Source organism: Acomys russatus, chromosome 10, assembly GCF_903995435.1.
Source record: "Acomys russatus chromosome 10, mAcoRus1.1, whole genome shotgun sequence".
Taxonomy (NCBI): Eukaryota; Metazoa; Chordata; class Mammalia; order Rodentia; family Muridae; genus Acomys; species Acomys russatus.
This window is the reverse complement of record NC_067146.1, coordinates 31,562,361-31,577,178: the sequence shown is the minus strand read 5'-3', so window position 1 is coordinate 31,577,178 and position 14,818 is coordinate 31,562,361. Positions and strand designations below refer to the sequence as shown.

The following is a 14,818-nucleotide window of genomic DNA, read 5'->3' as shown; positions in this document are numbered from 1 at the left end:
TTATAGCCTTGAAAGGCAACACTCCAGTGACACTCTTACCTAGGTCATATCGAAAGTCTCCAGAATTTCTTAAAATAGTTTGATCTGTGAGAGACATTCCATATTCAGAACAACAACAACAACAATAACAACAAGAAAATTCTGTGAGAATGCTATACTAAGAACATATGACGCTGCTAACTCTCAATGGTCATGCAGCCCCTGTTTGTCACTGGTGTGTGCTCATTTTAAAATGCAGAATGAAGAAACCTGACAAGTTAGATATATGCCTCCTCTTTTCATCCACCAAAACACTTTGTAAATAACCTATCTAGGAATAATATGCATGGTAGATGTTAAGTGACTCTGTAGCAAAGCTGCCCCATACTTTCTGTTGCTATATGTAAGACCCAATCTCAGTTACAAAATTCCAAGTTTGAGACTGAAGAAATAAAAACAGTTGACCAACAGTATGTCATTTTGATTTTTATTATATAACAGAAATCTAAACTCAAGACAAATGCTTTCTTCTTGAGTTCAGATCATATACTGAAGTACCAGTTTTTAAAAAATTATAAAAAGACTTAGTTGTAGACTGTCACATACTAAATTTCTTTTAAAAAAATACATAAAAAAGAGGAAATTAAATATTAGAAATGATAGGAGTCCCTCCCTCAAACTGAAGGAGTCTTCATTAATAGTCTTCAATGTAGCGCACTGGTAATCATAAGAAATTCAAGAAGCTCATTCATGTTGTATAAGCCCTAAAGGAAAAAACTGAGGGAACTCATTGATAATTTTCACAGCTTCATTGTAAAGTTCAAGATCTGAAAGAAACAGTTAAGCAAACACTTACAGTGGAATCTGAAACACCCATTGTTATCTGAAGGATTTCTACCTATTTCTCTTCTGTTCAGAAGTCAACTTATTATCACAATCCATGTCTATTTAACTGTGGTGTCCCCAAATGAGAGATGATTGTATAGCCATTTTCTGCTGACTCATAGTTTCAGTGTTATTATGTACTGTTCTAGCTTCCAATTCATACCTTTCAATACTAATTTTATCAATTTTAAGCTTTTTCTATTCTACAACAAGTAGTATTTAGTAAGTTTCCTTCTACTCACTTTATAGAAATTGAAAATATGCCAGGACTGAGATTTAAGACCAACACATATTAAGTAAAAGTTCTTCTCCTATTAAAACATGAGACTTCTAAGTGGCATAATGCTTTACTTACCAAAGCGATTACAATCTTCCTTAAACTGGACATAAGATGAACACATTACAGTTGCCTTGGCTGTGACTTTTCCAACCACTTCTATAACTCCAGAGATTTCTTCATCCAGCTAAACATTGAACACAATGTCAGTTAGATATATTTGCCTTTTCAATGGATAATGAATTTGGAAAGCTGTTAGTTTCCTTGTTTTTCAAATTGTTTCACAGTTTACTAATTTTTCCACTGTAAAAAAAGAAACTCTGAGTGTCAGGCATGGTGGTGCACGCCTTTAATCCCAGCACTCGGCAGGCAGAGGCTGGCAGATCACTGTGAGTTCAAGGCCAGCCTGGTGTACAAAGCGAGTCCTGGACAGCCAAGGCTTCACAGAGACATCCTGTCTCAAAAAACCAAAAATAAATAAATAAACTTTGTTGGCATATATAACTGATAGAATGGTCCCAGTCCTGTTATCTTTAGTAGTGGCTTCTTGATACAGTAATGCATTTAAGTTGAAGACGAAGTCATTTAATGACACTGAGGACGGTCAGAATTCCAACAAACGTGGATTTGTTTCAAAAGTCACTGAGAACTGCATATAAATCTTACAATGCATGTCCTACATTGAGTAACCAAACAGTATATGGATGTCTTCATAGAAGACTACAAAAATGTTTTTAAATACATTAAATTTAAAAAACAATTTTAAAAATGTAACTTGAAAACAAACAGGAAGTAAAGCTGACTGGCACTGCCACTAGGAGGCTGATGCAGGAGGAACAGCTGGGGCCACCTCTAAAAGGCCAGGCTTATGAGTATGGAAGCCGTTTGAAAAGAAGAGTTCATATGTACTTTTCGGGCATTTATTTAAGTAATAAAAATTGCTAACAAACCAATACTTATGGGATACTTTAAAAAACTTGGAGCTCTTATGAATCAGTAAAGGTTAGAAATGGAAATAAAACAATGTATGAGAGCACAGGTTTGATTTTAAAGCTAAGGAAGTTTTAACAAGTGCAGCCTTCAGACTACCACCCCCAAAATCAGAAATAATAAACCAAAATACAATTTGAGAGCATATCACTTAAAACATACTGGTTCCATCAACTCAATGGTTCCAGTTTTTCCTTCTCCATCTGAAAGAATAAACATTTTTCCAGTGGGATGAATCTAAAAAAGAACACACAAACAAAAAATTCACATAGATTTAGGAAACAGAATCTACAGAAACAAAATTTTTAAAAATCTCATTGAAATTTTACTTGGTTGAACATAAAGCAATTGGTCTTTGGACAGTTTATTTGGTTCAAGTAATAATCTTGTTACCATATAGATCATTGGAAACCTCATTAATTTTGAATTTCTAGTAAATACTGAATACTTATTTAATATTATGTGTGGTTTCTTATTTCAAAAGTCTGGCAACTGTATACTAAAATCAATCTAAGAAAGTTTTCACTACAAACAGTGGGAATTTCGTGGACATTCATGATTTAGTACATCTCACAGAAGGCATGCTTTTAAAATTAAGAATGATGATCTGATCATCATTTTCCTTGGGATCGAGCTCTGCCACTTGACTTTTGAGCTTTTCATTTAATTACGAACACTATGGCTCAGTCAGTCTACCTCTGAAATTAAGAGTAACAATCCTTTCACTTAGGGAATGTGTGAATGAAATGACCTAGTAAATATATCCTTACCAATGATTTTCTTTCCTGAGCTTTCTCAGATACAGCTTCTGACGCTTTGGGCCTATTTCTTACCTACAAGATGAGACTGCAGTCTAAGATACAAGGTATCTATAAAATATAGGAGGAGCCGGAACGCAATGGTAATATTTCATAGAGAAGAGACTGCAACACGGGAAACAGGCTCATAAACAGATATGGTTGCAAAAGACAGAAACAAGTAGATTCATCATCCAAGTCTGGCTAAACCAAAAACGAGGGTGGTAGACAGAGAAGCCAGGTTCATAATTTCTTTCCGGTAAATACAGAAAGGGGGCGGGGATCGGGGGACGCTGAAACTAAAAGAACATTAGAAAACACTTGTTGCGACGTAAAAGAAACTGTACCAAAATGGACATCAATGCTTTAGCAGTGGAAAAACTCTTCCTTGTGAAAAATAAAGCAAGCTGGGAGGGAAATACTACTTAAGGCTACTTGCTTTCACCCTAGGCACCCTACTCGGCGGCCACTCGAGGGTTGCCACGGGGTCCCGCCCTCTCGCCCGAGCCCGCGAACGCACGTACCTTTTCCAGCTTCCCCACGAAGCACACGGGCCGGTCGATGAACTGAGCTAGCATGCTGGCGTTGATGCGCGCTTTGGGGAGTTCTATTACGTCCACCATGATTCCGCCGCAAACACTCGCAGCCCGCGGGAAAGCGGAATACGACGGAGAGCTGGCCGGCGCGCCAACAAGGGAAGATTTCCAGAACACCAATCAGAGGGGACCTGCGCTCCAGCTCCACCAATCAAATCCACAGAAGCGTCCAGTTCCCTGGCAAGAGGCGGGGAGGGGGGGTGGGTAAGGGGCGCGATGCTTCCGGAAGTGCGGGTTCACTGCCTAGTGACGCGCGGCGTTCCGGAAGTTGCTGGGCCGAAACGGAGTGGACAGTGCGGGCGGGACTTGAAGGGGCGGGTGCTGAGGCTAGGGACCCGGGACCCGGCTTGGCCGACTGTCCGGAAGTAGGCTTGAGGCACCGCGGCAGGCGGCTGGCTGCGGAGGAGTCTCAGGTGGGTCTTTCTTGCGGGACGGTCTCTCCCTTCGTGCCTCTCTCCGCCCAGGGGCTGGCCCTGTTGGGGTAAAGGGCGGAGTCGAGCGCCAGGTCCCCGAATGCGGTGGAACGGGGCGGTGACAGTTGCCCACTTCTGCGTGGGTTGAGTAGGTGCGTTGCTGAACCTGGGGTTTGGGTTTTTATTTTTGACCTAGTTCTACCTGGAGGGAATCATCAAATAGTCTCCATCCTCTCTCTCAGGAGGTTGTTGCTAGGAGACTGAGTTCCATTTTCTATAGCACCGTGTAATGTTCCTGCTGCTCACTTTATCAACCTGTACCAAGAGATGCTGACCCTTTCTTTACCTAGGCCCTTTGCTAGCGTTGGTGGTATGGAAGTGTCCATTTCCTCACCTACTGGGTGTGGGGCCCTGGCAGAGGAGGACCCCTGGGCCGGACTAGAGGAAACAGGTTTCTCCAGTTGTTGATCCCAAGCGAGTGCTCCTTCCACGTCAGCCACATTTTCTCTTATCTGCAAAACGAGAGGTTGACTGATTTGTAAAGCCGTGGCTAACCCTAATTTTTGGTTGTAATATTGTATCTAGTTCCCCGAAGTACCTTGAGCTGACTGAAAGACAATTTATTCTAAGATTCTCGGAGGTGTCCATGGTTCATAGTATGACTGGAAGCTGGAGGCTATTGATTTTTGTGATTTCACTAGTGAGAGATTGATTGGTACCAGGAATTTCGAAATGAAAATACCTTTAAAACAGGTTGAAGAAATTAGAACATAATTTTAATTGGGTCCCATAATTATGTGGGAACAGTGTCTGGATTTTCCTAATGCCACAGACTAATTAGCTTTCAAATTCAAGGTCCTAAGTGGATTCCCAATGTAGTCCTGCTGTTGTCTTAAGTAATAACCTGCAAAGTTCTGATATGAGATATTTATATGACAATTTAAGATCGAATTCTGATGTACCCTAAATAAACGATTCTTAGTTCTCCTTAGTGTTTATGTAATACTGAATATGTTGTTCTTAATTCTTTTGTTATTAAAACAAGCTTAAAGAATTTCATTAGTCTATGAACTGCGTTTCATTTGAGTACTTCCATGTCAGTGTTGCAGTAGTCTGGGTCCACCCCTGCTTTTTCTACCCTGGAGCATAGCACTCTTTAGCTCAGCAAAAAAAAAAAAACCTAGCCAGCAAGAAATAAATTATCCGGTCAGTTCCAGCATGCTTTTTCCGTGAGCCATCAGCAAAAGGTACCCTGTCTTCAGCAACAGGTTCTACCATCTAGTTATGGTAGAAGCAATGGTACTAAACCGTGTTGTTTGGATGCCTCTGGGGCATCATCCCTCTCACTAACTCTTGGGAAGGTATTTCACATCCAGCCCTGAGATTTTTATCTAATAACTCATGTCTTTGGGGGATGCATTCTTCACCCATGTAGCGTCCCTCCATTTAAACTCCTTTTTCAGTTAGCTCACAAAGTAGTGGTTTTCTTTGCGGCCTTTTCATATGTCTGTAGTCTTGGTTTGCCTACTTGCAGCCACTGCTTTACCCCAGCCTCCTGTTTCCATCTCCACTTAAGCCTTTTACTTCTAGTCTTCTTCCACAACAAACTGCTTTAAAGCACACATGCTCTACTATCCCCTCTACTCCTTAAGATTTCTCTATTCCCATCTTTGGCCTTTTGTAGCTTCCTGACCTCCATAGAAGCTAAAAATTAAACCATCACTCTAAAAGAATTGAAGCTGAAAAATTGAATATATAAGGGAGAACACACGGTCTTTGTTTTCCTTGGCGTGTGTTACCTCATTCAGTATATTATTTTCCAGTTACTTCCATTTTCTTGTAAATTTAAATTTTTTCAGTACAGCTGAATAAAACTCCATTGTGTATATGTACACATTTTCATTAATTATCTATCAATTGGTGGACATTCAGATTGATTCCATTTCCTAGCTATTGTCAATAGAACAGCAATGAACATGGATGTCAGTGTACATCTGTAACAGGATGTTGAGTGCTTTGAATATAAGCCCAGGAATGGTATAGCTAAATCATATGGTAGTTTTCTTTTTAGCTTTCTAAGAAACCTAAACACTGATTACCTTTTCTGCTGCCATGAAAAACATCATAACCAAAAGCAACTTGGTACAGAAATGGTTTATTTGGCCTATAAATCCTGAATCATAGTCTATTGAGAAACCAAGGCAAGAACTCAAAACAGGCTTCTGGAGGCAGGAGTTGATGAAGAAGCCATGGAGGGGTGCTGCTTACTGCCTTGCTCCTCATGGCTTGCTCAGCCTGCTTTCTTATAGAACCCTGGATCACCAGCCTAGGGTGGCTCCACACACAATGGGCTGGGCCCTCCCATATCAATTATTAATAATGAAAATGCTCTGAGGGTTTGCTTAACTATAGCCCAATCTTACAGAGGCTTTTTTTCTTTCTTTTTTTTTTAGTTTTCAGTTGAGATTCCCTCCTCTTAGATGATTCTAGCTTGGGTCAAGTTGGCATAAAGCTATCTAATACACTATAATAGTGGCTTTATTAATTTACATTCCCACCATCGGTAGATAAGTGTTCACCTTTCTTAGCATCTTCTCCAGTGTTTTCTTGATGGTAGCCATTTTGACTAAGGTGAGATGGTATCTTAAAATAGTTCTAATTTCCATTTCTCTAATAATTTTGAAGACGTTTAAAAGTGTTTATTAGCCATTTGTATTTACTCTTTTGAAAATGCTCTGTTCAGTTCCATAGTCCCCTCCCCGCTTTGGGTTGGGTTGTTTTTTGAGCTGTTTGTATATTATAAATACCAGTTATATGTTGGGTATATAACGAGCAAATATTGTTCTCCCCTTTAGTAGGATGCCTCTTGACACCTTCCTTTACTATATAAAATATTAATTTTGTGACAGTCCCATTTGTTGAATATTGGTCTTGTCTCCAGAGTGATAGGAATTCTTTTGAGAAACTCTCTTCTGTGCCTTTATCTTGAAGTACACTCTCTATTTTCTTTTTAGTAGTTTCCAAGTGTCAAGTCCTATGTTGAGGCCCCTAATTTGCTTGGAGTTGACTTGTATACAGTGTAGGAAATAAGCATGTGTTTTCATTCATCTAGACGTAGATACCCAGATTCCCCACCACCACTTGTTGAAGATGCTACCCTTTCTCTAGTGTGTATTTGTAGCTATCTGCTAAAAACAGGTAGCCATAGTTGTATTGCTCTTCTATTTCATTGGTGTATGTTGCTCTTTCTGTGAGAAAACTATACCTTTTTTTTTTTTTTTTTTTTTTCTTAACTGTGCCGTTTTATTGCTACTATGGTATAACTTGAGATCAGTTGTGGAGATACTTCCAGCACCATTTTTTCTCAGGATTACTTTGGGTAAATAGGGTTGTTTGTGCTTCCATATAGATTGTATGATTGTTTTTCCATTTGTTGGGAGAATGCTGCTGCAATTTCCCCACACTTTACGCAGAACCTGTAGGTTTCTTTTGGGCTGGATAGCCACATCCACAATAGTGATTCTTCTAGGCCATGAACTTGGGAAGTTTTCCTGTAAATGTAAAAACCATAATTCTCAACTTAAAGAGAATCAAACATAGTTTATTCTGGAGCCAATATAAGTGATCATGGCCCAGGAACACATATTTAGGTCACCCCAGATTCTATGTTCCTCTGTGGAAGCAGTTTCCTAGTTTTTATAGTTTCACAGAACAAAGAAAGTCATAAAGCAAGGCGACTTTAAGATGCGTTGGTGAGTACAAGAGAAGTGGGTACAGAGAGACGGGGGAGCTGCTGTGTAAGTCTAAGGCTTCATCTGATGGTTGTCTTAGTGCTTTCCACAGTGCTTAAGTGCCAGTCAGTCTGTGCCTGCAGGGGTTTTTGGTCTCAGCCAGACACAGCTTCTTTTCAGGAATTCTCATTCGCACTTCCATTCTGAATTTCACTCCTCAGTGTTTTGAAGTTTCATTATAGAGATCCTCTACATCACTGGTGAGGTTTATTCCAAATTTGTTTGTTTTGTTATACTGTCATGAATGATGATTTTCTGGTCTTGTTCTTAGTATGTTTGTTATAGAGGAGGACTACAATTCTGTATGTTGGTTCTGTATCCTGACACTTTGTCATTTATCACTTCTAAGGGTTTTCTGGTTGAGTCTTCAGGACCTCTTAGAGAATATTAACAGGAACAAATATGGACAACTTTACCTCCTCCTTCCCTATTTGTAACTTTTCATTTGTTTCTTTTGTCTTATTGCTCTAGCTAATCCAGTACTACTGAGTGTATTGAGAGTGGACAAAGTAGAACAAAAAGTGAACAATGTCTTTTTCTGATTTTTTTTTTTTTTGAGTGTGTGGAAATGCTTTTTCAGTTTTTCTCACTTAATATGATGTGGCTAGAGGTTTGTCATATATAACCTTTATTATGAAATGCAGTACTTCTATTCCAAGAACTGCTAGCCTCTCATTCTTTTGTCCTAGATTTAACTCTCTATTCTTCATGTATTTTAAATTTAAGGTGAATCATTACAACTTATTTGTGATGCCCAGAGCCTTTCTTGGTCTGATTCTATGTTTTTAAGGAAACTGACAGATTTTTGCTTTGGCATCTTTTTCGTTTTGTTTGATAATTTATAATTACAGACTTTATGGAACTTTTTTCTGTTGATTTCTATGGTTTAGTTTCAGACTGTTCCTCAAGAAAGGTTTATTTCCTTTTTTGCATAATGTTTGGCCCCAGGCTTTGTGCCTGTTCTTTGTGGGACATGGTTATTAAAACCCAGGCTTTTACCATCAGAAATCAGTACTGGCCGTGAGAAAGATGCTAGGTGTTAGTATTTGGATATTCTCCCATAGATTTTTAGCCCTTCTTTTTTTCTGGCCACTCTGGAATTTTCTTATCTCTTAATGGTTTGGCCATTCATTTAAAAATGGTATTAACATATCCCAGTGTTTTTGCATGGGTTGTGTCGAGATACAATTTCTCTGGACATCTGATTTTTCATGTTACCAGAAATATAAATGTGCAAGTGTTATTTTTGGCTAGTATTTAGTAGTGAATGCCTGATTTTTTTTTTCATCCCATGAATGTTATTTAAAAGAGCTTGTGTGGGAACTCGAGTTGGTGAAGACAACAAACATAATTATACATTAACCAGAGGTTTAAGGTGTAGTAGTAGTGACATGCCTTAAGGGGTCAAAGTAGGTTGAAATGATAACTTGGAATGTTGCTCACATGCGATGTCAAGCACGTGGCTTACTGGTGGTGCTAGAGGAATGTAGGATGAAGAGTAACATGCCAGTTTCATACTTTAGGAGAAACATTGAGAGTTCAGAGTGGAGGATGGCTTGGAATTAGCCTAACATCCTTTTTATATATAACATAAAAGTTACTGTTTAACTTTTACTATTTTTAACCCTGCAGTTCGGTGTGTTATGTAAGTTCCTACTGTTATGCAACCATTACCACTGTTTCCATCTTCAGAATTCTTCATCTCCCAAAAAGCACTCGAATTCTGCGACCGTAACTCACTCATTCCGTAGCTATTGGCCTAGCTACTCTAGGTGCCTGATGCAGTGCAGCCGTGACGCTTCTTCTTTTGTAGGGGCTTCGTTTATTTAGCAGCATCTTTAAAGTTTATGCTGTGTGCGGTGGAGTTGCATTCCATTTTAAAGTTGAATAAAACCCATTGTATGAATACACCACATTTTTCCTATTCATCTTTCCACTGATGGCCATTTGGACTGTATCCGTCATCCAGCTTAAGTGTTTAAATGAAAGAGAATAGGGAAAAGCCACTATGAGTTGACTTGATTAGTTCTGAGTTTATTAACATCACAAGGGACTGGAGCCATGAATATGATCATTTTATAACACCACCTTCTTAAGCAGCCAAGCACTGTTACTTTATTGTTCTATAGACCTTCATCTCACCAAGCTCTTGGGAGAATCTAATTTTTAAAAACTCTAGATAAATTTGTCCCTTATCTAATTAGTCATTTGACTACATTCCTTCTGAACAGATATGGTGTAAAAGGGTACTTGTGAAGGACTGAGTACAAATACAGTGACTGAGAACCCACTAGGTCAAAAAGATACCCAAGTAGGTTGTCAGAGTTTTATGATAATAGAAGAGACAGCCCAAAAGCTGGGTGTTAAGAAGTTGCCAGAGATAGCGGTTGGTGGACATACCATAGATGCCGGAAATGAAATCAAGGTAGCACTTAGGATTTTGCCTCTGGAAACATGTTGGGTCATACTACTCTGTCCCTGAGATAGAGAATAGAGCAGTCTGTGTGCTGGGGAATATGACTGAGGCTTGGATGGTAAGAGAGTAATAGCCCAGCGTGAAGAACATAGACTTTGGAGTAGACGAACGTGTGCTAAGTTCTGACATGTTGTACTTAAGTGAGTTAGACAAATTACTCAGCCTTTCAGATATTTACTTTCCTGTATTAACACAGGAGAAAGCAAAGCCTCACAAAATTGTTAGAAGCACTAGTGTCATGTATGTAAAGCACTGAATTGGAGGCCTTGTGAACCCTAAGAACTTTAGATGACAAAAGTTGTTCTTGTGATGGCTAAATTGTCCCTTAGTCTCTGTGCGCATCTTGATGGTGACATTAGCTGAACGCTGGGCTCTGCTTACAGAGCCTTTGCTGTTTTAAGGTCTAATCAGAACGCCGGCATCCTAATGATTACAGAAGACTTCATCTATGGGGCATTGTTGATCATACATGGTCATTTTACCTGAGATACTGGATAGACTGGGGAGGTGTTCTATGTATGGATATGTTTTTCTCCCAGAGCTACACAATTAAGTGGAGCAAGCATTACTGTTCTCATGGCCTACACATTCTTTTTCATGCCCAACTAGCAAGGGTTGCCTTTGGCATTTATGTAGAATTGTGTTTGTAATTTTCCTAAAACAGGAAAATATATCATTAAATCATTAACTGAAGAGGGTCAGTATGTTCCAGAAGGCTGTAAATTATCTTCTCAGTGAAGGATTGAGACCTGAGTGATCATTTTCAAGATAACTTACAGTTTCTCAGAAGTAACTTGATCTTTTGGGTCGTGTATCAGTCTCAATGGTTGGCAAGAGAGGGTTATACTTTTGGGCCTTGAACGATGGCTCAGTGGCTCAGGTGCTTGCTGCCAAACCTGAGGACCCCAGTTTCATTTCTAGTACCACATAGTGGAAGGAGAGAAACATCTCTCACACATTGTCCTGTGATCTCTGCATCTGTACCTTGATGTGTGTGCATGTGAACACAAACACAGTAACAAATACTGCTCTTCATTTCTACATCTAAAAAGAGGGACTTTTGTTTTGTTTTAAATAAACCTCAGACTTGAAGATGTTCCCTGACTGGAATTCATCATGTAGTAGGTAATGATGACACCTGTCATCAGAGGACTAGGACACTGCATGGAGAAGAAAAGGACATTGTTCTTCATCCCCAGGTAAAGTCTCACTTTCCTGGGTCTCATGGAATTTCTTTATCCAGAGTGCTTTCTCTGCTCAATGGTTAAAATTGCAGGAATCCTTTTTGTCAAATGCCTTGGCTTTCATCTAAGGACAGTTTTGCTACCGAGAGCATTTGTTAATGTTCAAAGACATTTTTGATCTTCTTGACACAAGTAATGAAGGGTATTTATTTAGTAGGTAGAGACTAGGGATTCTATTTAACATACACTGTATAGGATCACTGTGAGACAGACTTGCAGGGGTAGGGACAGCACTTCCTGGGCACTGTTGAAGCATGGTTGAAATCTGTGAAAATTGTTAGCATTAGTGATAAATTCTTTATATTTATATCTTAACTTTCAATTTGATGCACGCATTCTCCTGTGAATACACAAAGATGTCGAGGATGGAGCAGTTGGACTCCTAATTCACAGCTGTTAACACTCTACTCTTCCCTAGTTTTCTTAAGCAAAATGACTATGAGTAAAACAGAGTCAGGTTAGCCTTTGCCAGCACTAGCCATCTGGAGCACTCCCAGAATGCCTTGAGACAACTCTGAAGATTGCAGCTGATTGCCCTGACTTCTAAAGGTGCAGTCCCAGCCAGGACTGCTGGAAATAGTATGTTCCAGACATTATGCTAATCCCAAATCTGATGGCTGATAAGAAGGCTCAGCAACCTTTTCTCCTTGGCCCAATGGGTAAGCACTTTGCCTGGCTGAACAGTTATAATGGCTACACTTTTGTGAGGGTCTCTGGAGCTCTCTTGTACTCTTGCAGAATCCTTACTAGCTTGATGCTCTCTTGATGTGCAGTTTGTAGTTCATGATTAGCCAATGTACAAATATTTGTGTGTGTGTGTGTGTGTGTGTGTGTGTGTGTGTGTGTGTGTGTGTGTGTGTGTGTTTTAAGTTACCACTTTGCTAAAATCATCCGTAAGGTCATGTTAGGAAAGTAAGTTTCATTTAAATGTTTTCATTTTCTGTTGACATATGCACATGGTGACACTTTCAATCAAGTTACAAGTGAAAAAGGTCAGAAGTGTTAAATTGGAATATGGCATCTCTTAAAAGTGAGGCTGTAAGGGCGGTCATGGTGGGGCATGCCTGTAATCCCAGCACTTGGGAGGCAGAGGCAAGCAGGTCTCTGTGAGTTGGAGGACAGCTTGGCCTACAGAGTGAGTCCAGGACTGCGAAGCCTACACAGAGAAACCCTGTCTTCAAACAAAACAAAACAAAACAAAACAAAAAAAAAAAGCACGGCTGTGGCATGCTTGACTGCTTTACCATGTGTCTTCCCACAAGACTGATGTGTCCCACAAGAACCTCAAATGATTACTCATGGAAACAAAGGCAAAATGGTCTCATAGATTCAGGATGGAAACTGGTGATAAAATCAAGTACAGCTCTGAGTAGGTGACAAAGAAAAAGAGCCGAGCTAGGTCCGTAATGATTTGCATTTGAGATGACACACATCTTTATATAGTGTCAGAGTCACTACCATACCTTAGCAAGTTGCAAATGTCATCATTGTCTAGACAGTTGGGCATGGTTAATTGGTAATTTGATTTTTCTTTTTTTGTGTGATATACCTTAGTTGGTTGGTTGGTTCAATAGTAAAAATACGAATCCTTTTGGGGGAAAAGGTGTGATTGTTACCACCAAATTTGGTGACTGTATTATACATACGTATGTGCTGTTGAAGTTTGTCTAATTCATTCTGAGGCTATTTCCAAGCTACTCGTCGTCGTCAGGGGAAATAGAAATCAAAGCGAAGGAAGAACAATGTAAAGTTTTCTACTGTTAGAAAGGCTAAAGTGTTTTTATTTATTTGTTGATTTTGAAGATAAAGGACATTTTTATTAGCTTTTGTGAGAAAAAGGACAGAACATGCCAGCTGTAACTGCAGCTGCCAGGAGAAGGGAAACTGTAAGAGAAAGCCATGCTTTTTGCAGTGGAGGTCAGTAAGCAGCAGTGAGGCAAAATAACAGGCTTCAGTAGAAGAATGGAAGCTTCCAGATGCCAGGGAAAGCATGCTTGTGTTTGGCTAGTATCTATCTGTAAGCGACAAAGAGAAGGAAGAAAAGCTTGGGCTCTGTGCTGCAGAGCACAGGCTGCAGAGCAGGGGCTCTGTGCTGCAGTCTGACAGAGGCTCCCCAAGCAGCTGCACTCTCTAGTATTTTAAATGGCTGAGAGTGGGTATTAAAACGCACTGTTTAGAGTTCATTGAATATGTCATAGAGGGTTTTATTTCAATACATAAATATTTACAGTGTTCCGGAAACTACAATGTCTTTTAGAATTTTTAATGGAAATCTTAACTTAGAAATTTAAGAAGTGTATGGCTACCTGATAATTCTTTTAAAAATTTAAGGGGCATGTGACAGCCCAGGTACAGTCTGTAGTTCTGAGACTTTAAAGATATTTATGATTCTTTGGTGGTTTCTTCCTTGTATACCATGGCTTTGGGTCATTTTTGCCACTACTATCCCCTTGCTCACCCTCACATACGCCTGCTGAGCACGGTCCTAACAAGCTTCTCTCATGCTTTCATGTTGTGTCTGTTGCTGTTTTGTGACCTACTGAGTCTAATTCCCGCATGGACTGGGGTGTTATTTTCTGGAGCACAGAGCCCAGTAAAGAAAATTACTCTTTTTTTTTTCTCTCAGCTGTCATTAACTGGCAGTCATTCCTGAGGGAGGCGAGGAGACTGAAATGCTCCTCCCTTTGCATGGTGGAATTTTGCTGCACCTCCCTCGTCTTGTGCAGCTAAGCAGTTACTGGATGTTTATAGTTGTAAAGTCGTTTCCAGAAGTCAGCATTTTGTAGCATTTCTTTGCACCCTTCAGCTCTTCCTACCCTTGCCTTCTCTGATGTTCACTGAGCCTGGGGCGGGGGCTGACACAGATTTCCTCTTTAGAGCTGTGCACTTAACAGTCAGTTATTATTACTTTACGGGGAGGGGTCTTTGTGTTAACCTTTACCCACTGCAAACAGAAGCTTTCATACCAAAACGAAGAGCAGCACTTACCTTTGGGTATCACCATTTGTGCTTAGAATTCATTTGATGCCAAGTTGATTTAGCAAAAATGGTTTCCTCTTAGGGCCTATTACTTCCCCAGCCATAAGCTTTTGACCAAGATTTCAGGACCAGGCATGAATATCATCTTGTGAAGTGCATTTTAAATGAAATCAGGAAGTGCTTAGTTACCCCATAGTACTCACGCCACTGTTTGCTGTAGACGTGCAGAATGACCAGAACCATCACCAGCGGAAAGACTCTTGGGAATGACATAGAATAGATCATCTTTCAGAGATTTTTCTCTGTTGATTAGATTTAGGCTATTTAAAATTCCTACTTCAGTTCTAAAACTGTTAACTGATACAAGCTCCAGTTTGCATAATATTCACTT

The 14,818-nt window shown here is 39.8% G+C and overlaps 1 protein-coding gene across 1 annotated transcript; it reads right to left on the bottom strand.

Annotated features, from left to right (window-relative positions):
• Positions 1-599: 599 nt before the first annotated feature.
• On the bottom strand, positions 600-3,648 carry Rpa3 (replication protein A3). The gene is made up of 4 exons (XM_051151573.1): positions 3,453-3,648; positions 2,294-2,368; positions 1,220-1,328; positions 600-806 (listed from the first exon to the last, which is right to left on the bottom strand). The coding sequence occupies exons 1-4, from the start codon at positions 3,549-3,551 to the stop codon at positions 724-726; spliced, it is 366 nt and encodes a 121-aa protein (XP_051007530.1). The 5' UTR covers positions 3,552-3,648; the 3' UTR covers positions 600-723.
• Between the last annotated feature and the right edge of the window lie 11,170 nt (positions 3,649-14,818).